The sequence below is a fragment of the Dreissena polymorpha genome, chromosome 14 (assembly GCF_020536995.1).
Source record: "Dreissena polymorpha isolate Duluth1 chromosome 14, UMN_Dpol_1.0, whole genome shotgun sequence".
NCBI classification, from domain to species: Eukaryota; Metazoa; Mollusca; class Bivalvia; order Myida; family Dreissenidae; genus Dreissena; species Dreissena polymorpha.
The window spans coordinates 8262074-8282852 of NC_068368.1; the positions used below are offsets into that span (position 1 = coordinate 8262074).

At 33.7% G+C, this 20779-nt stretch overlaps 3 protein-coding genes across 4 annotated transcripts in view; all 3 read left to right on the forward strand.

The window, feature by feature from the left end:
- LOC127857145 (uncharacterized) overlaps positions 1–20779 on the forward strand; it is a 103681-nt gene that overhangs the window by 46439 nt on the left and 36463 nt on the right. The gene's annotated exons all lie outside the window — the stretch shown is intronic.
- LOC127857144 (uncharacterized) overlaps positions 1–20779 on the forward strand; it is a 99377-nt gene that overhangs the window by 22392 nt on the left and 56206 nt on the right. The gene's annotated exons all lie outside the window — the stretch shown is intronic.
- On the forward strand, positions 12144–18857 carry LOC127858600 (uncharacterized). The gene is made up of 4 exons (XM_052395799.1): positions 12144–12270; positions 14247–14933; positions 17351–17494; positions 17837–18857. Exons 2-4 carry the CDS (start codon positions 14693–14695, stop codon positions 18283–18285), a joined length of 834 nt encoding a protein of 277 aa, XP_052251759.1. The 5' UTR covers positions 12144–12270; positions 14247–14692; the 3' UTR covers positions 18286–18857.

The following is a 20779-nucleotide window of genomic DNA, read 5'->3' on the forward strand; positions in this document are numbered from 1 at the left end:
TTAATCAGCATCATTTCACTGAACTACATGCAAATTTGTAGGTAGGCTTTCCATGCTTTTTAAAAAAAATATACCGTTTTTTTCAAAACCACCCCCACGCTCGGCTTTTGTCCAGTTTATTTTCACCCCTGGGGTATATAAAAGTTCCATAATTCATTCAAATTTCCAAATATGGGCATGCAGTTGGTGTGTACAGATGCTGTAAAGGTGTTTAAAGTTTAAACAAGATGAAAAAGTATTCTTTTACAGACATTTATTTTTTACAAATTTTTATCTATGGAAGAGCGTCATGAAATGTAAGTGATTTCAGCCAAGTAAAAATTGGGTCGGTTAAAAACAAAGTGTCATAAAATTCAAAATAGTATCATTTAAGTCATATTTTAAACTTAGTTTTTATAGAAACACTATATACAGCAAAACTACCAAGAACTAGACAGATTTACCGTTTACTTTTTGAAATAAAAATAAAAATGCAACATGCATGGTTCGTATTTTCAACAGTAAATCACCCAATTTCGCCATAATGTTGTTTTAATTTTAATAATTGAAGAATGTGCATAAAAATTGCAACATATTTAACAATAAATATAGCTTATATGCCATATTAAATCAAATTACGTTAGAAAATAAATAAAACGCGTCGCAAAAAAGTATACGTCGTCGGCAGGATTCGAACCTGCGCGGGAATATCCCAAAAGATTTCTAGTCTATCGCCTTAACCACTAGGCTACGGCACCTAATAGTAGGCTCTTCAACCTTCGAAGAAATCGCGGGAAATCATTAGAGGTGCACTACCTTAAAGGTTATAAAATTATGTTTATAACAAATATTGTTGTGTCCAAATATAGATTACTATATGATATTGACCAGTGTTTTAACTAAATCTGTTCCATTTTCATTTTCTCATATGTGGTAATACTCCGTATTTTGTAAAAAAAAAAAAACAGCCAGCTATCACACAAGACTTCAAACGCAGTTATAAGAAAATAATAAACATAAATTCTTTGTGCTATTTGATTTTTGAAAGGCATGAAACACTTTCAATTGATATATACCAAAGATTACAAGTAAGTAAAAAGTCGAAAATTAATACATAAGTCTGATTTTGATTGGAATTGAAGTCATACCCCACCACCTAAAATGTTGAATCTAAAATGTCAATTGAAATTGACATCGCATACAATGACTTCGTTAACTGATATTATTACATTATATTCGGATAGATATCCAGCTGTACAACAATCTTACTTAAATTGTCAAATGTCAAGTTATCAGCTGTTTTATTGAATATTTTACCCACTGAACATTATTCTATCTATTAAGGCATCTCAAGAGTCTAAACTGTAAACCTTGTTCTTATAATCGTTTTTATCAAGGGATGCAACTCCTGCAATATCGATATTTAGGATGTGAAAATTGCTGTTTTTTTATTCATTTAAAAAGAAACAATTTTGACCCCTGATACTTAAAGAGAAAGCAATGTTGTCACAAAAGTCGCTATGCCTCTAAATCTCACACTAGTAGGACAAAAAGATTGTTTTAATTACAGAATAAAAATGAACTATTAAACATTACTTACAACCAAAAATGAACCGGATAGGTATTGAGAAAGTTGTATTGAGAGAACGTTCAATAACTTAGCAGCTAACAAGTCAGTATTTCGACATATCAAATATTATCGCTGAGTAATAAAGGTTATTTGTGTAAGGGGTGGTAGCAGTAGCAGCACAAACAACATCATTAGTAGGAGTGCAGGTAGAAGTAGTATTGACAGTAACAGCAGTTATCATGAAACACGATTTCCGAGTAGTAGTAGTAGTAGAAGTCGTCGTCGTAGTAGTCGTAGTCGTCCGTCAGTCGTCGTCCGGTCGTCAGTCGTTCGTGTGTCGGTCGTCCCACGGTCGTCCATCGTCCGTCCTCCGGTCGTGGTCCGTCGGTCGTCCATCCAGCGTCGTCCGTCGGTCGTCCATCGTCCGTCCTCCGGTCGTATGTCGGTCGTCCGTCCGGCGGCGTCCATCCTCCGGTCGTCCGTCGGTCGTCCCTCGTCGAAACATCGGACGTCCGTTGGTCGTCCATCAGTCGTCCCTCGGTCGTCAGTCTGTCGTCGTCCATCGGTCGGTCGTCGAAATGGTAGTCGTAGTAGTTGTAGTAGTAAAAGTAGTAGCAGTAGTAGTAGTAGTAGTAGTAGTAGAAGTAGTAGTAGTAGTTGTAGTATTAGTAGTAGTAGTAGTAGTAGTAGTAGTAGTAGTAGAAGTAGTAGTAGTAGTAGTAGTAGTAGTAGTAGAAGTAGTCGTTGTAGTAGTATTGTAGAAGGAGGAGGACGAGGAGGAGGAGGAGGAGGAGGAGGAGGAGGAGGAGGAGGAGGAGGAGGAAGCTTTTGAACTGAATTCTGCTCTCATATAACTCAACGAGATTGGCAATTTATTATATTGATGCTGTAAAACCCACTGTAAAACCGGTGAATTAGATTGCATTAAATTACATGCTCAATGTCACACTAAGATGTCAAAAGTCAACATCGGCGATTTCTTTGTCTGGACTTAAAAAAATTTTTAATTTGACGGCTTGAAGTGTCTTTCGTATAATAATCGCTGTAGATCACGTTTCAAATAAACGTATGTTAAACACTAGGGCATAGAGAATACATGTTTAGTGCCGAGTTGGAGAAAGTTTATCCGGTAAGGCTTAGAAAAAGAAAATAGGGCGAGCTTTAGCTCGCCTTATTTTGTTTTTCTGGCCGAATCGGATAAACTTTCCCCATCTCTGCACCAACAATATATTCGATTTATCCCGCTGCATTTTAAATTATGTCTTAAACACATTTTAGCAAAGACAAATGATTAATTGACATACCAAAATAATTATTCAAGTCGTCCCTACAACATGTACAAAACATTCCTGATGACGAATAAGTACCGATTCTGACACGTACATAATAGTTCCACATTTAACTGTTCCTTTCAGTACTTTCCTATTAATGGGGCCTTTTCAAGTTTTGGTAAATTGACAAAATTTAAAAAAAATGTTCCAGATTCGCAAATTTTCGTTGTAGTAATGATATTTGTGAGAAATCAGTAATACTGAACATTTACCGTGCTCTAAAATATCCATATTTATGCATCTCTTGACGATTTAAAAACCTGAAAATTATAAAGCGTTGCAACGCGAAACGATTGAATAATTTGGAGAGTTCTATTGTTGCCGTTATAGTTTGTTATACTTCGAGGATTGCTTATATAAAGTATAAAATACATCACTCATTGTATGAGCTCGGGTGGCCGAGTGGTCTTAGCGATAGACGTTTACCTCAGGGGTCAGAGGTTCGAGCCCAGTTGAAGGTTTCCTTTTTTTTTCTTTAATTTTATTCTTGTTTTTTACTGGAGCTATTTAGATGCAATATTTACATTTATCAATATAAAGCATTCAATTACAAACTTAAATACATGCCAAAATCTGTTAAAAGGCCCTTTAAAAATAAAAGGAGAAATAAACAAGAGGGCCTGAAAGGCTCAAAGTCGCTCACCTGAGATAAAAAGATATTATTGGGAAAAATCTTCTGAACAAGTTTCATGAAGATCGGAAACTAAATGTGGCCTCTAGAGAGTAAACAAGGTTTTACTATAGCCATATAAGGAAAGATGCCCCGCCCCCTGGCAACCATATCTTTCAACCAACCGGCATCATTTGTTAACTCTTCAAAGACATTATTGGGATGAATCTTATGACCAAGTTTCATGAAGATCGGACAGTAAATGTGGCCTCTAGAGTGTTAACAATATTTTACTATAGCCATATAAGGAAAAATGCCCCGCCCCTTGGAAGCCATGTTTTTCAAGCAAACTTAATTAGTCACGGACTCATCCAAGATATCATTGAGACCAATCTTCTGACCAAGTTTCATGAAGATTGGACAATAAATGTGGCCTCTAGAGTGTTAACAATGTTTTACTAAAGCCAAATATAGCCATATAAGGAAATATACCCCGACCCTGGTGGCCATGTTTATAAATCAACCAAAACCATTTTCAAACACATCCAAGATATTATTAGGATGAATCTTCTGACCGAGTTTCATGAAGATCGGACTATAAATGTGGCCTGTACAGTGTTAACAAGATTTTACTATAGCCATGTATAGCCATATTAGGAAAAATGCCCCGCCCATTGGCAGCCATGTTTTTAAAGCAAACGTAACCATTTTCAAACTCATCCATGATATTAATAAGACAAATCATGTGACCATATTTCATGAAGATTGGACAATAAATGTGGCATCTAGAGTGTTTACAAGGTTTTACTATAGCCATATTAGGAAAAATGCCCCGCCCCCTGGCGGCCACTTGTTTCAACCAAAGGGCATCATTTTTAAGCTCGTCCAAGATATTATAATTGGATGAATCTTCTGACTAAGGTATATGAAGATTGGAAATAAATGTGGCCTCTAGATTGTTAACAAGATTTTACTAAAGCCATATATAGCCATATAAGGAAAAATGCCCCGCCCCTTGGCAGCCATGTTTTTCAAGCAAAGGTTACCATTTTCAAACTCATTCAAGATATCATTGAGACGAATTTTCTGACCAAGTTTCATGAAGATCGGATAATAAATGTGGCCTTTAGAGTGTTAACAAGGTGTAAGCATAGCCATATGGAAAAATGCCCCGCCCCTTGGCGGCCATGTGTTTCAACCAACCGGCATCATTTTCGAACTCGTCCAAGATATTATTCTGATGAATCTTCAGACCAAGTTTCATTAAGATCAGACAAACAATGTGGACTCTAGAGTGGTAACAAGATTTTACCATAGACATATATAGCCATATAAGGACAAATGTCCCGCGCCTTGACAGCCATGTTTTTCCAGCAAGGGTAACCATTTTTGAACTCATCCAAGATATCATTGGGAAAAATCTTCTGAGCAAGATTCATGAAGATCAGAAAATAAATGTGGCCTCTAGAGAGTAAACAAGGATTTACTATAGCCATATAAGGAAAAATGCCCCGCCCCCTGGCGGCCATGTTTTTCAACCAACCGGCATCATTTTCGAACTCGTCCAAGATATTATTGGGATGAATCTTTTGACCAAGTTTCATGAAGATCAGAAATAAATGTGGCCTTTAGAGTGTTAACAATATTTTACTATAGCCATATATAGCCATATAAGGAAAAATGCCCCGCCCCTTGGCAGACATGTTTTTCAAGCAAACGTATCCATTTTCAAACTCATCCAAGATATCATTGAGACCAATTTCTGATCAAATTTCATTAAGATTGGACAATAAATGTGGCCTCTAGAGAGTTAACAAGGCAAATGTTGACGGCGCACGACGGTCGACGCACGACGGACGACGGACAAAAAGCGATCCCAAAAGCTCACCAGTTCAGGTGAGCTAAAAATGAATCGAGAATATGATATGTTTATTGTTAGAAATGCAACAAAAATGCAATATCAAAATATAAACTCAATTTTTGTTCAAGTTCAAGATTGTTGAATGAAACGAGTGTCTGTGAAAACGGATGAACAGTTAAATGCCTAACTTCACGATGAATAATTTCATATATACTAAAAAAAATTGTGAATATTAACAGTTGCGTCTTCAAATAAGGATAAGGATTTTCATTCTAGTATAATGTTAGTTTGTTCGATTTGATGATATTACATTTAAAAATAAAATCGATTTCAGACGACCGAACATAAGTGTGTATTAGTGGAGTGTAACCTTTCTATTGATATAAAGCAACGCCGTATATTAAAGGTATAAGTAAATAAATCTATAGGAAAAATTGATTACTTCATTGCCATATGTTTACTTGAATATAATACACATTACTACTTTAACTATCATTTTGTTTTGACAAAACAATTCTGAGGATGAGTATGAACAATTATCAAATCAAATAAATGTACATGTATTAATAAAAAAAGTGTCAATTCAATGCGAATATATTTTTATTTTATTACTTGATTAGTATGACAATTATTGACATACATATACATCGGTTCAGGTCATAGAACCAGAAAGAACTTACTATAACACTTTGATATCTATTTTATCAAATCACTTAAAGGGACCGTCAACCACGACTGGTTTATTACATAACTTGAAAAAAAAGTTGTTAAGTTTTCATATTTTCATATATTCAGTCATAAAATTTTACTGGGTATGTGTACCAGGTCACTACCAGATAACTATAAATAACTCAAGTACATTGATCATCATCGTCAGATGGTAAACCCAGGAATGCAAATTGTGCATGCGTAGTGAATTGTATATATTTTATATATAAAATCATCAATCTACTTGCGTTATTTATAGTTTGTATATCGTTATGTCACCTATTTTCGCGATGTACTTTCGATTTCACATCGCGAAATTTTATTAACGAATATACTGAAAATATGAACTTTTTTGAAGTAATGTAATATATACCAGTCGTGATATTTTAATCAATATAAACTAATAATTGTAAAAAATACGGTATTTTAGAACTTTTCTTTTTGAGTCATTCGTGGGTGACGGTCCCTTTAAGGTATGTTTAAAGTAACCGGTGTTCTTATGTAATCGAAAACACTATCTCACCGCTAAGAGAAAAATTGCTTAATGATATTTTAATTTCCTGAACAAAATATTGCTTTTTAAAAACAAATATGCCTATGGGTACAAAGTAACAAACGCGAGATGGTCTCGCAGGTGTCTTTAATAAGTACATAAATTCATTTTCTGCATGAAAACACGTTATTTACTTATGATGTTAAACTATACGACTAAGTACGCGTGTGGTATTCGACGAAGAAAAATAACAAAAAACAAGATAAAAACTACGTGTTTTTGTTATGATCCGAATAGTGATTACACTTTGATAATATAGAGTAGTTCATATATTCGACTTATTATTTACACACTTCAAATCGCGAATGCGTCAAAAATGTTTTCCGTCCTTCAAATATGACGGCACGTCAATGATACTCAATCATTTAATACTTTAATTAGTTGAAAAACATTTTGCCGACGTTCATTCTTTTGTACAAATAATTGGAGTGGATTGGAATTTAATACAACACTCTATTATTCAGCTATTTGTCCCAATGTGTGCACTTGTTCTACTATTCTACTCTGATATTCTACTATATCAATAATTTACTTTGTTCACGTAACGATCTTTCCACTTCAATGAACGCCGGTATTTTTACAAATTTAGGTAATACAACAGCTGTGAAAGTCGAGTTAACTTAAAATCATATGAATCCACGTTCTTTGAAATTAATATGGGTTTTTTATTTCAGTGAGACAAACATTACGTCTTTAATGGAATTAATTGCTTTAATGGAATTGTAAAGTAAAACACTTGAAACCTGATAAGAACTTTATGGAATGAGTAGTATGGAAAAGTATATATAGCGAAAATGCTATGAGAAATTGAAATATGATTGACAGCGTGCGGAGTTTTCAATAAGCGGTAAGTACATATTTTATATATACAGCCATATGCCTAATGTTTTTGTTTCTAATACGAAGTATCTTTCTTACATTATGTACTGGTATAATGTGTTTATATATTCATTGTTTGTATACAACCGTGTTAAAAGTGTCGATTCTGCACTCAAAGCGATACCAATAAAAGGAAAAAACCATTTTTGTTATCTATATAACTTTATTAACAAAGAGAGTATAATTATTGTAAAATTATAGTCATTTGTTGTCAATTTTTGTTTATTTATTCAATTTCACAGTTTTATGTATTCGTCATAGATCTTATGCTATGACGTCATACCTATGCGATAATAAACATTTAATTAAGATTAGTTCATGTAGCAGCAGAGTTACGCAAACTGTAACTTGAATTTTCTATGTTAAAATTTGGAATTATTGTTTTTAAATTTTTGTCACATATATAGGGCTTGGTCAGTTACTATAACTTTATAATGTCCATAACGACATATAAATCTTAATGTTTATCTGAATATCTGCAATATACACACATTGTTTTCGTTCTTTCACGAAATATATCATCCTTAAGTGCGAACGAGATTCTAATTCTGTCAAATATAAGTCATAGTTATTGGCCCTGGTCACTGAAAACACATGGTTACAATTTCAGTGTAATGACTGAAGCACAAAAAAGAGAAAGAGTTTTACTGCATTTTAAGCCGAGCATTTTGCCAACCATGACTAACGAGTGTGTATTTTTGATGAAAAAGTCAAAATAATAAAGTCGATGACACATCAAATGGCTTATTATGAATTTATTTCTTCGTCATCGAAACATATGGTTGATATTTGATTAAAACGCAGAGTTCGTTCTACACATTCAAATTACACTGTAACATCTGCGTCATGCGAAAATTGGTCTTATGACAGCCTGCGAACTCTGGTAAAGGACTGCGCTTTCCGCTATAAACACAGCGCGCAATGTTTCGTGCTATCTCATGAGTATCCTCCACAGTATGCATATCTTGACAAGACTGCGCGGATGTATATCGCTGGCAGAATATTGCACAAGACCCATTTTCGCATGACGTGGGTCTTTAAAAATTTAATTGCGTCTTGTAAATGAAACATTAAACCACGATACTTTCCTATAGAGAATTGAAGTTACGCTGTGTTATTTATAGCAAACTGGCAAATGTCGGTAGCCTCTTCTGGCTTGATGGAAAGATTTTCAGACTGCGTTCGTCACACATGTTTTGCTAGATAATTACATTATTTCCCTTGTCTCGTGGACACTATTCTATTTCGGTAGTTTTGTTTCAAAATATACGACAAATGGCATTTACGATAAGTTTTTATCATTATTTCTCTATGATCCGTGTTATTTGATATCTTGAAAGCAATACTCAGGGTGCATGATCGATGGGGTTTACAGTGGTTAAAACACGGACGTGACAGAATGTAAACACACCGTTAATAACTTCACTTGGCAAATATCTAAAGTTATTGGGAATACATTTGCAAAAGTCTTTCGTGCATACAAAACAGTTTTACTTGCAGTTTGCGTCAAATCCTTAGAATTTAAGAATATATCATTGAATACGTTGAAATCGGTGCACAAATTTCACGTTGCGTGCAGCATAACTGTGTACATAAATGCGGTATACATCAAATTTTGGCAAACCTTTTTTAATAAAGTAATTCTTGAGTATTTCACATTGCCATAAGCAGCATAAAACTACTTCTTGTCTTTTATTCACTAGTTTAAATTCTTAAAAAAATTGTTTTAAAAAGTTATTTAAAAAACAAAAACTGCACTTACCGGTGTGTTAACATCCATTAACGTTTAATTGTGAATCCTACAAAGCCACGTGATCCTGCACCCTGATGCTGTGTTATCAACAAATGGCGTTTATTGATAGTACATTTCGTATTTGTCTGACGATTTACTGACCCAGTTCTGAACCTGAAAGTCTTGGGGATGGAATTTACCGGTAATACGTTATTGTAATTGGGCCACCATTTTTGTCTATGTTTCATGAACATGCATGTGGTCCGTATTTCCCAACACTGTTCAGTGTTACATTATATACTACAGAGACGCGGCGATATTGATAATGTTTCGGGGAATTATGCTCAAATCAGCCAATGAATAATTGGGAATGCATTCATTCGGCGATATGTAAAGGTCATTTAAGGTGAAAAGCTGGTTTAAACAGCAACGCCGAAAAACAAACAATTACGTAGACCAGTTTAACGGGTAAACTTGATTCGGTAAATAACATGATCATCAACTTTCAGTGTTTTAAGTCATTTACGCGGGTAAAGAAATTAACATTATTTAGATATGATAGTCAATGGCAAAGTTTAATAGATATTTTGTTTGTAATGCTATTTCAAACGGGTTTTAAAAGTGGGCAACGATAGACCTTAACAATTTTATAAAATAAATTCAACATTTCAAAAAAGCATACCATTAGTTATTAAATTGAAATCAGCATTCACTGACGTTAAAATTGCTGTGAAAACATTCACTCATTGCACAATATATCACGCAAATTTTAATTAAAGTAAAATGCGCACGCTGTTTATTTACGACAGGTATTCAAAGTAATCCGTACTTCATTTAACGCAGCACGCTGTTTCTAATGAAAGACATTTAATAGTGCGAGCTTGTCAAATGTAACCAATTGAAAAGAATTCCATCTACTTGAAATTAACTTGAACAAATACCAGTTTTATGTTGTCTATTTGCTCAGTTAATGAATAAGATTTTCTGCACGTCGTCTTGATTACACAAAGCGCTAACTTCTTTCAGAACTTCAAGTCATTGACACTTATGGATTCTTTTTTCACTGCGAACGTGTCACAGCACAAATATACTGGAGGCTACATCATTAGAACCTGCTAACCAGCATAAACAACATGATGGACGCGTTAAATGTGGCATATTTGTTAAACATGTGATATCCGCTCGTATGACAGGCCATGTGTAAATGTATACACACATGAATGTACATGCTCTTTTGAGTGCGTAAAATACGCAATGTCATTTATCTAAACATCAATTTGAATTGCGTTACGTCTTGCTATAAAATGAACTAATTTCAAAGCTCAAAAATGCATTATATTAAATAACTATTTTATTAGAATGGTTGGAAGTTTACATCGATCTTCGTGAAAGTTTACATTGATCATCGACATGTTTTTTCTTGAATTTGTTTTGCCTATGATGTAGTTTTCAAAATTTATTATCAATTTACGTTTGCTTCCATCACGGAAGTGGCATACAAGATTTAATTTTGGAAAATCATTTGGATTTGGTGTATGCATATTTATCATCACATTAAATCGGTATCTGCCTGATATAACGCTGCCTGATATATATTTTTATTTAACGTCAACATGAAGTTCTTATATCAGAAATTTAATGCAGGTGGGTCACAGTACTTCGTATTTGCTATAAAGTTTTTGGTAAACAGCAGACAAAACGCAATACAAACAGCATTTTTTAATTCTAAGCGCAAATTTTAATGATGTCATTATAAGCGCTTCAAACGTCAAACATCTTATTTATTATCGTTAAAAATGCAGGGTCGTAACGATTAATTTCATTACTTCTTTAAGAGTGGGAACGTAGAGGTATGATAAACAAGAAAACCGGTTACTGTCCTGATTTTGTGTAAAATATAAGGCTTAGTACAACTGTTAACACTCTAACTCTTGTATGGGGGAAGATACAAAATGCTGAACAAATCTTTATCAATCAGATGAACTCTGTGGCGTGGTAACTTTTGAGCACATGGGTTGAATGATTATGTACAAGGGACTATCTGATGTTATTTTTCAGACATACAAAATCTCAGACTTGTGGTTTAAGTTAAGGAGGTTCAGTAAGTTCTTTTCTATACAATGTTGTATGAATCGTGTAACTCATGTGGCTCGGTAAGTGTTGACCACAGGGACATGATTAGAACAAACGAAGCAGAGGACTACTATTAGATATAACACACACTATTAATTAAACACCTGACCAGTTTTGAACCGGTGGCATGATATGACCAAATGTAGTAGAGGACCATAAAACAATGATACACACCATAAATGAAACCCCTGATCCTTTAAGTTTCAAGGAAGAGTTTTACAACATTTTTTCTTTAAATCAATGTTTAGCTCCGGTTACATACATATGCAGCGGACCGGAACGATTGACCGGAACCTTTATATATAGTGACTTTTCGTTTACCGTAAATTTGCCCCCCCCCCCTCCGGCTTAGAAATGATGTCATTTGAATTAAAGTTGACGCCCGACGGACAAAAGCGAACCCAAAAGCTCAACCTGGTTACTCTGCTTGGTCTAAATTGGCGACCTCGCTTAGCAATTTTACGTAAGCCCACCAATTTAGCCATTTAAGATCGATGGAAAATACATATTAATTGTATGCGAAACACAATAAATAAAGATATTATTTGATCAATTTTGGCCCTATTATCACGAGATCTAATTCGTGTTTACATAGACACTGCAACATTTCTTGGAGATTGCTCAAATCTAATATAAAAAGACAATACTTTTTTACCATTTTATTATTTTATTATCGAAAATTACGGATAAAAGCGCATCGCTTTTAGAGCTTTAAAACAAATTCTTTTACGTATTTAAACTTGAGTTAGACTGAGTCATGTATGTGTGTAAGGAAAAAGCTGTGTTGATCCGGTAGAGATAAATGATCCTATGGTGGTTTTTGTAAAACGGTCCGATTTTCAGTACGAATCTCATGCTTAAATTAAGATCTTGGGTTTAAGGAACGAATGTTCATAACGCTGGATTAAAGTAAGGTATGGATACGAAATTTATCTTTAATATTGTATGTAAACGTTAGTATAACCAACTTGTAATTTTATTATCCAAATTATGATAAAGTTATGACTAAACATTTTATTATAAAAGAAATTGCGTATACCTTTAGATACACATTGTAAAATATTCAGTAGAATGATACAAATTAAAGGAATGTGTATACATCATTTACATAGTTAACATTAAATATAACATCATACTCGACAACTTAAAAATCGATCAAAACAGCGTTGTTAATTACTCATTTACGACGCAAAGTTAATCAGGATCCTTATCAGAGTGTGTAAGGTTCTCAGGCTAATGGCACGCATATTTATCAGAACAGAACAGAATATTTTATTAGACTTAAGCATATAAAGCTCATCGTCATAATTAAACATATACGATAACAGCATGCGTTTGAAGTAAATATATAATACATCATTTCGAACAAAGATCAATTTAAATATACACGAAATAAAACTGTTTTCGTGAGAGTGTCACATGGTAGTTAATACCTAATAAACACATAATGTCCAACATAGTTTTATAATTGCAATAAATATTACAATATGATGCAACTATGTTTTTTGCAAGATAAATATATATAATAATTGTATACTATATGTACCACTAAATATATAACAGAATCAGTGCTTGGAAAATAAATATGCTCCTTACGTATCTTTTCAATTAAATAAAATTATCAAACCATATTAGCATTAAAATACTATTCGTATTAAAGTTATAGAACAATAAACTCCTCTTGGTCGTTCTGATGTCTTCATATGAAACAACTCGGGCAAACTTCCTCATTTATTATTTAATTTGCTACTCATCAGAGAGCCATTGTTTATTGACCGATATACAACGGTTATTCAAACGTTATTTAAAAAAAACTTGAGCGATTGTTTAGAAAATGTCCATTGTACAGTTATGATATACGTACGTTGGTATACTGTGACAATGTACTTGTTACAATACACTATCTTTAATTAGTACCATATGCTGCGTTTTAACTTTTTGAAACAATTTTATTAATTGTAATCGGCTTTCCTCATCACAGCTTTTTAAATCATCTAGTTTAATGGTTAAATAGAACAACCCATCCTTATTGACTTATATTTATTGAATTAACACCCTCACTAATAGCTATGATAACCGGAAAAAATTTGTTTTAATGTCATTAATCAATACTTTATACCTACATATATATGCTTTTGTCATGTAATATTATTCAGGTTCGTATTGTTTACGGTAGATTAAGACGACTTTTATATGGCAATTTCAAAGTGGTTGTTGTTGAACTTGTAGATAAGATAAACGTGGAGGTTAATATGAAAATGACTTGTAAATTAAAATGTTGATTGTGGTATCAATACTAGAGTGGGTTTATCCTGTGCCAAATATAGCGATATTAACCTCTGTTAACGAACATGATCGTTGTAAACTTCGATAAGAGCTTCACCGACGTGTTTTTGTTTAAAGTAATATCAAGCTAACGTCAGCTCACACAAACGCATTTGACATAATATTCACTAAAAAGAATACTTTAGCAAAGACCAAAATAAATCTCTTTGACATATATTATGTACATTTTCTAACAATTAAAGTTCATATGAATATGGCGCCATAACTATGACGTTAAAAGGCGATATTAGTACAACATTGAACTTTGCAAGGGTATATTAACGAACATATTTTCAAGCTTGACTATGATTGGATGACATCTGTTGAACTTAGAGTGTGGAAACAGATCGTAATATCACACATTCGGAGTCGATATCATTGATTTTCGAACCTTTCGTAGGAATTGTTATCAAAACACGTTCAGAGAGGCTTGTGGCGAGGCGATTAAGTAAACTCTGTTGCACGGGTAAGCGCAAACAATTTCGAAAACACGTTCGAACAATACGAATTTATGTGTTGACTGTAGATGATCTGTAATTGAATGAATTTTTATTTAATTTTTCAGGTGAAAGAGACATTGAATGATCTTGGATGACAATTCGTCGAAACGAAAATAATGAAAAAAAACCACAACTATTACCGCACTTACCGCTTATACGAGAGTACATGTATTAATTAAAATATTAATATCAAACTAGGAGAAACATTCCTGCTTTGTTGAAGCCTTTACTTATTATCTGAAAAGACGTAGACGTTAAATTGTTTTTAAACAGCATTTGCTTTCCATAATGAGTACAGAAAAGAGGCATTCAAACAAGGTCTATATTTAATCATACAAAACCGGGCGAAGTGTTTTAACAAGACTTGGCTCTCTTTTTAGTGCACTGGGAGGTGCATCCGCCATATTTAAAAATATACATACATAGTATGAAGCGAGCGGGTTTGGTGTAGGAAGTACAATTGATAGTTTGTTGAAGGTTTGTTCAACATTAATCAGTGTGTTAACTCGGAATGTCGACATCAGAAGGAGCTGATGTTGATAGGTACCTTAAAGAAAGTGTAAAGAGTTATAAACAATGCTCTGTCAAAAACACCGCCAGACGAAACTCGCTACAGAAGAAAACTTTGGTCATTGAATCTGAGCGGCGATTGGCTAGCAGCAAAATGACGCGAGAGGAACGCTTACTAAAGGAACAATTGCGACAAATGAATATTGAGAAGGTTAAGAACCACCTTGTTCACAGTCTAAGAGGTATGTCTCAATAGAGCAATGTTCATTAGACAGATACAACATAAATTGATTATATTTAAGCCTAATAGACACAACATTAGCTTAACATGTTCAAACCAATTTCTGAGATACTAGTATGCATGCAATGCCCATACTTTTATTAATACTCCAAATTATAAAATGGGAAAATGGCAAAAGCGAGGTTAATAAAACTATCACGGACCGATTTCAGACGAATGCATGATCAGGACGACAATCTGACTTACACACATTTTTTTTCATACAGGAATGCTTTCCAAACAAATGAAATAAAGCAAAATGTAGATTGTTCGACAATCAGCATTAATGTCCTGCGAAAACAACAACAACATATAATCGTCAAACATTTAATTGCATTACTCTTTATTTAACTCATTTGATTAAACATCGAGATGCTTATTGCATATTATGTTTAGTATTTGCCATCTTGCTGTAACACTATATATTACGCATTAAAGGTATTACTTTTAAAGTTATCAATACAGGAAAATATCACCTTTAAATAAGGCCAAACCTCATAATCGTGATAAAGGTTTGCTAGAGCCAGTGTGTGAAATAACCTAATAAATCTATTAATATTGACAGGGCTAATTTGTATCGATCACTTCAAACGTTTTAAAGTGTCTTGAAGATCGCGTTTTGAAGTTTGTGTCAAGCGGTAATATATACAGCAAAATTGATTGAGATTTAATTAAAAGAAATATCGAATCGGTCCATATAACTTCACATTAATTGGTTGTTATAATTGGCAGTTAAAGAACCCATAGACAGTCTTAAACTTAATGATATTTTTCAATCCAAAAAAGTACGACCTAGAAATATATGTTTTAAATTATTATAAAAGACCCAATTTATTGATAAAAAACACATTAGGACACGCTAGTAGTAGTAGTTATTATTATCCACTCCACATTGGTGAGCCGAAATTAAAACTAATCTGTCAAAAATTTTAGTAAACAAAATCTTCGGTGCGGTATACGGTCAATAACATTTACAGTTAACTAATGTTAAATGTACAAATTTTAGGTTTCATACTTTGGGACCAAATGTATTTATCTTGTTGGAATTTATAGGTTAGTTTCGTGATGTATTGTTCTTACTGATTCACAAAACAAAAACAATCTGTTATCACCTAATGCAGAGGTATACCTCTATAAGTACACCACGAGAATTTGCATCACATAACGTGCGTGTTTGCTTCTTCAAAACTTCGTTTTAAGGTAGCGCACCTCTAATGATTTCCCGCGATTTCTTCGAAGGTTGAAGAGCCTACGATTAGGTGCCGTAGCCTAGTGGTTAAGGCGATAGACTAGAATCTTTTGGGATATTCCCGCGCAGGTTCGAATCCTGCCGACGAAGTATACTTTTTTGCGACGAGTTTTATTTATTTTCTAACGAAATTTGACTTAATATGGCATATAAGCTATATTTATTGTTAAATATGTTGCAATTTTTATGCACATTCTTCAATTATTAAAATTAAAACAACGTTATGGCGAAATTGGGTGATTTACTGTTGAAAATACGAACCATGCATGTTGCATTTTTATTTTTATTTCAAAAAGTAAACGGTAAATCTGTCTATTTCTTGGTATTTTTGCTGTATTTAGTGTTTCTATAAAAACTAAGTTTAAAATATGACTTAAATGATACTATTTTGAATTTTATGACACTTTGATTTTAACCGACCCAATTTTTACTTGGCTGAAATCACTTACTTTTCATGGCGCTCTTCCATAGATAAAAATTTGTAAAAAATAAATGTCTGTAAAAGAATACTTATTTCATCTTGTTTAAACTTTAAACACCTTTACAGCATCTGTACACACCAACTGCATGCCCATATTTGGACATTTGAATGAATTATGGAACTTTTATATACCCAAGGGGTGAAAATAAACTGGACAAAAGCCGAGCGTGGGGGTGGTTTTGAAAAAATCGGTATATTTTTTTAAAAAGCATGGAAAGCCTACCTACAAATTTGCATGTAGTTCAGTAAAATGATGCTGATTAAGAAAATAATTAATTAGATTATATTTGGATATGTGCCCATTTGAGGTGCGCTACCTTAACATGGCATTTTATCATTTACACGCCGAAAGTGTACATTTTTGTCCGTATGAACACAATCATGTATACTTTTTTTTTACAGAAAATGCAAATACAAAATCATCATTATTATGATTATGAAGCATTATCAACATCTTAACCCCTGTACCTCCATAACCATCAGATTAATATGCTTATAAGGAATATATTATTTGTGACCGGTTTGGCAAAATTCAATCTATACATGTTTTAATATTTTAATATAAAAGGTACTACATATTTCCGACCCTCAATTCGAAACTCTGTTTTTCGGCTGCGGGTTTTAAACTGGCCTTTCACTTTCGCTGCAGACGCCCATGAGAATGATAATCACCGACAGACCAGTCGAGATGAGAAGAAACCCCATGAACGTCACATTCCTGTGGAGCCATATCCGATAACCTTCCGTGAGTCGCCCAGTTCACCGGAACAAGATCGAAGACACCATGATTCCGGTATAAGTAGTAATTATGTGTAATTTTATATATGTTTATTGCACTAAATACCACATATACTGTATTTTAACTAGCGCGCTGCTAAGTTTTCATCGTTAACAGTGCAACGTAGGATCCGTATGCACTATTTTGATTAATTTTAGATTGTTTATGGATTGTTTTTTATTTATGAAATACTTATGAAAAGCATCGTAAGGAAAGTTCTTGAACAAAATTTCGATCATCAATAAAGCCCGCCTTTTAGTGCAGTTCGACTCTTGTATAGTCTGTTTCAAAGCAGAACACACATCTTAACCTTGAACAAGCAGCTACAAAATGTAAATAGATCGTTCTTTCGTTCAGTTAAAGCATATTCAGCGAAGGGCCGGCGTCGGCCGTCCCGTGAATTCGAGGACCTTAGCTTGAACACGCGACCCGTGGGACCGTTGTTCAATATCCAAGAGTTTACCGAGGAGGAAAGTCCTAGACGACGCACGTATTCGATGTCGGCTGCGCAACAGATTATGGCGCGAAAACACAAGATCTCGTCCCGTCACTCCAGCCGATCAAGCACGCCTTCTGGCTCCCCAACGTTACAAAGAACGCGAAAAATCTCATCTGGCAGTAAACATGGCAGTAACTCATCCGGCTCGTCAAAGAGCAGCCTTAATGATAGTAAAGAAAGAATTCACTCCCTTAGTGACCTTCATTGGATCGGTGAACCGGAAGCGATTAATTCCATCCGAAGACCACGTCTAACGGTAGATCAGCAGGAATTGGAATCGGAGATTCACAAATTGAGCGTTTCATAAGTGATTTGATAGATGATTATTCAATCGATTTATATGCTTTATATGTTCTATCAAAAGCAGTCTCAAGTTAACAGGTCATTTTTTAAATAATTAGTTTTGCTTTCTAATCAGTTTCATCTCAACAATTGTTTCTGGATTATTTCTCAACATAAATGTTATTCGGTACACGCGCATGTATTGTTAAATATGTAACTATTTGCAATCAGCGTGAGGAAGAAATTATCTTTTTATTTATTCATATTATATGTGTAGTTTACTTCATTTTTTAATCTTTGAGATTATAAGTCTCAACGAGAATTGTTTTAGTCATTAAAGACAAATGTATGTGGTGATCCTTAATGCATAGCAGATCTGATGGTTTCTTAATTTGGGTGTGATAAATCGCTGGGTTGATTTTTGAGACGTTTAAGATTCAGTTTCCTAGCTCACCAGTCGAATTATCGCATGTATCTCAACTGACTTTATATGGGCGATAATTCAGATGCACTTAATAAAAATACATAACCCAAACAAACTGCTTTATAGAGGATATTTATCAGCTTTTGTTGTATGGCATGAACTATTTTTATAAAAAACTGAGAAATAAATATTTTCACAAGCGCGTGTTCACTTTATTGAGACATAATTTCACGGCATTACCCCAAATTATTTCTTTTTAGTTGTTAATATTCTTGTTCTTAAATGTGTTACTTTAAGACGTGTTGTGTCCGTACTTTTCCGTCTCATTGATTGATCCCACTGTAGCTTTTGGGAAAAGTAATTAACATTCCACGGTAATGTTGTATTTCGAAGAATATTTGTCGTTGAATTAAAACTTAATTGGTTGCAACTGCTACATACCGAATGGAATAACGCATAAAGCGTTTACTTCTTTGATTCATCTTGACCCGAGCACAAACACGATTTTAATAAACCTACAACATAACAAGGTCAGATGTTTCATCGCATTCAAGGAAAAACATATATTTATCCTTCTTAAATGCAAAACTGTCTAAGACAAGCGGTTGAAGAAGGTTCTAAAAGGGATTAATTTTATGTAAACCTTATAATATTCTCTTTTAATTCCTTAATTTCAACGCAATCGCTTTTGAAACGGGGCTGGAAAAGACAAATGAGTATATTGTTACCCGAGCACAGACGCAGATTAAACATGCATGTTGTACCCTGGATTTTAAATTGGTGCCACCAGGTCGAAAAGCTTCAATGTATGTCAGGATTAATCAATGTCCTGTTGGCAATGTCTTGTAGTCACCTTGGTCCAAAACGACTTCGCAAACTCCAAAGAAATGAGAATTGACAAGTTATGCATTTTATTATTTGTATTGTTTTGAAAATTAAGTGTTGATAAGGATTGTGACTTGTGAGTTTAACATTCACTGCTATTTATATTAACTTTTTGTTGATGTATTCCTATGATGCATTGTATCATTGCATGTATCAAGATTATTTCAAAAATTGAAATTTATAAAATAAGTCACTTGTCATGCTAATAAGAACGATATAGGGAATGATTTCCAGTTACCATGAAATTTACGATATGCATTTATGCCATACTTTTACAGAATCTTATAATGTCTTATTAGTCAGAGCATTCTAAGACGCTTGTTGTAAAGTTACTCGGCATGGGGTTGGTACACATGTGGCGATGGCTTTTTCTCTCATTTTTTATGTTTGCATTTCGGTTCAATGATATCAACTGTCTGAAATAGATGGTTTTCATTGAAATGCGTAGACACGAAATAACTAGATACTTAATTACTTTTATGAATATGATAAAATTTCATAAGTGTTTAAAAGCTTTGTAAGTATGGACAGTGACATATTTTGAAATCAGAATTTATGCTTTCTCGCAAATACTATGTGAATATTGATACATTAAAGCAAGCGTTCGATGGATTTAAAACATCACTGGTATGCACATTACAAATGGTTGGTTCTTACTGGTCTTATGTAAGACGTCAACCGAATGTGAATGATAACAAATAAGAAATCGTTTTCTTATCAAAGGAGTTATTATATTTATCAAAGTATGATTGACACTTTAAAAGCAACTCGACCTTTTTTCTACAAAACGCGAATGCGTCATACAGGCTCGCCTCCCTTCAAATATGACGTAACGTCAATAATAATCTACCATCATTTTATCAGCTGATTAGTTAACAAACATTTCCAATCCTTTATTTTAAACCAGCTAATAATAGAAGTTGACACTGTTTAAAGTTGGTGCACATTTGATTAATAGTCGCATATTTGAATACCACTCTACTGATTATACAAATAACATAATATGTAAATAAAGCGAATTTTAATTTTTAAATTGCGACGTGTATTACAACAATTTAATTTGAACAGTAAATAAGTCAAGAAAACTAAAGATTAAAACAACGTTCTGTAAGCTTTAACATACATGATTTGGGTAGCTTGTTTGATTTTATTTAAACAAACATAACGCACATACGCCTCTTCTTAAATGGTTGTGTACACTTAACACATA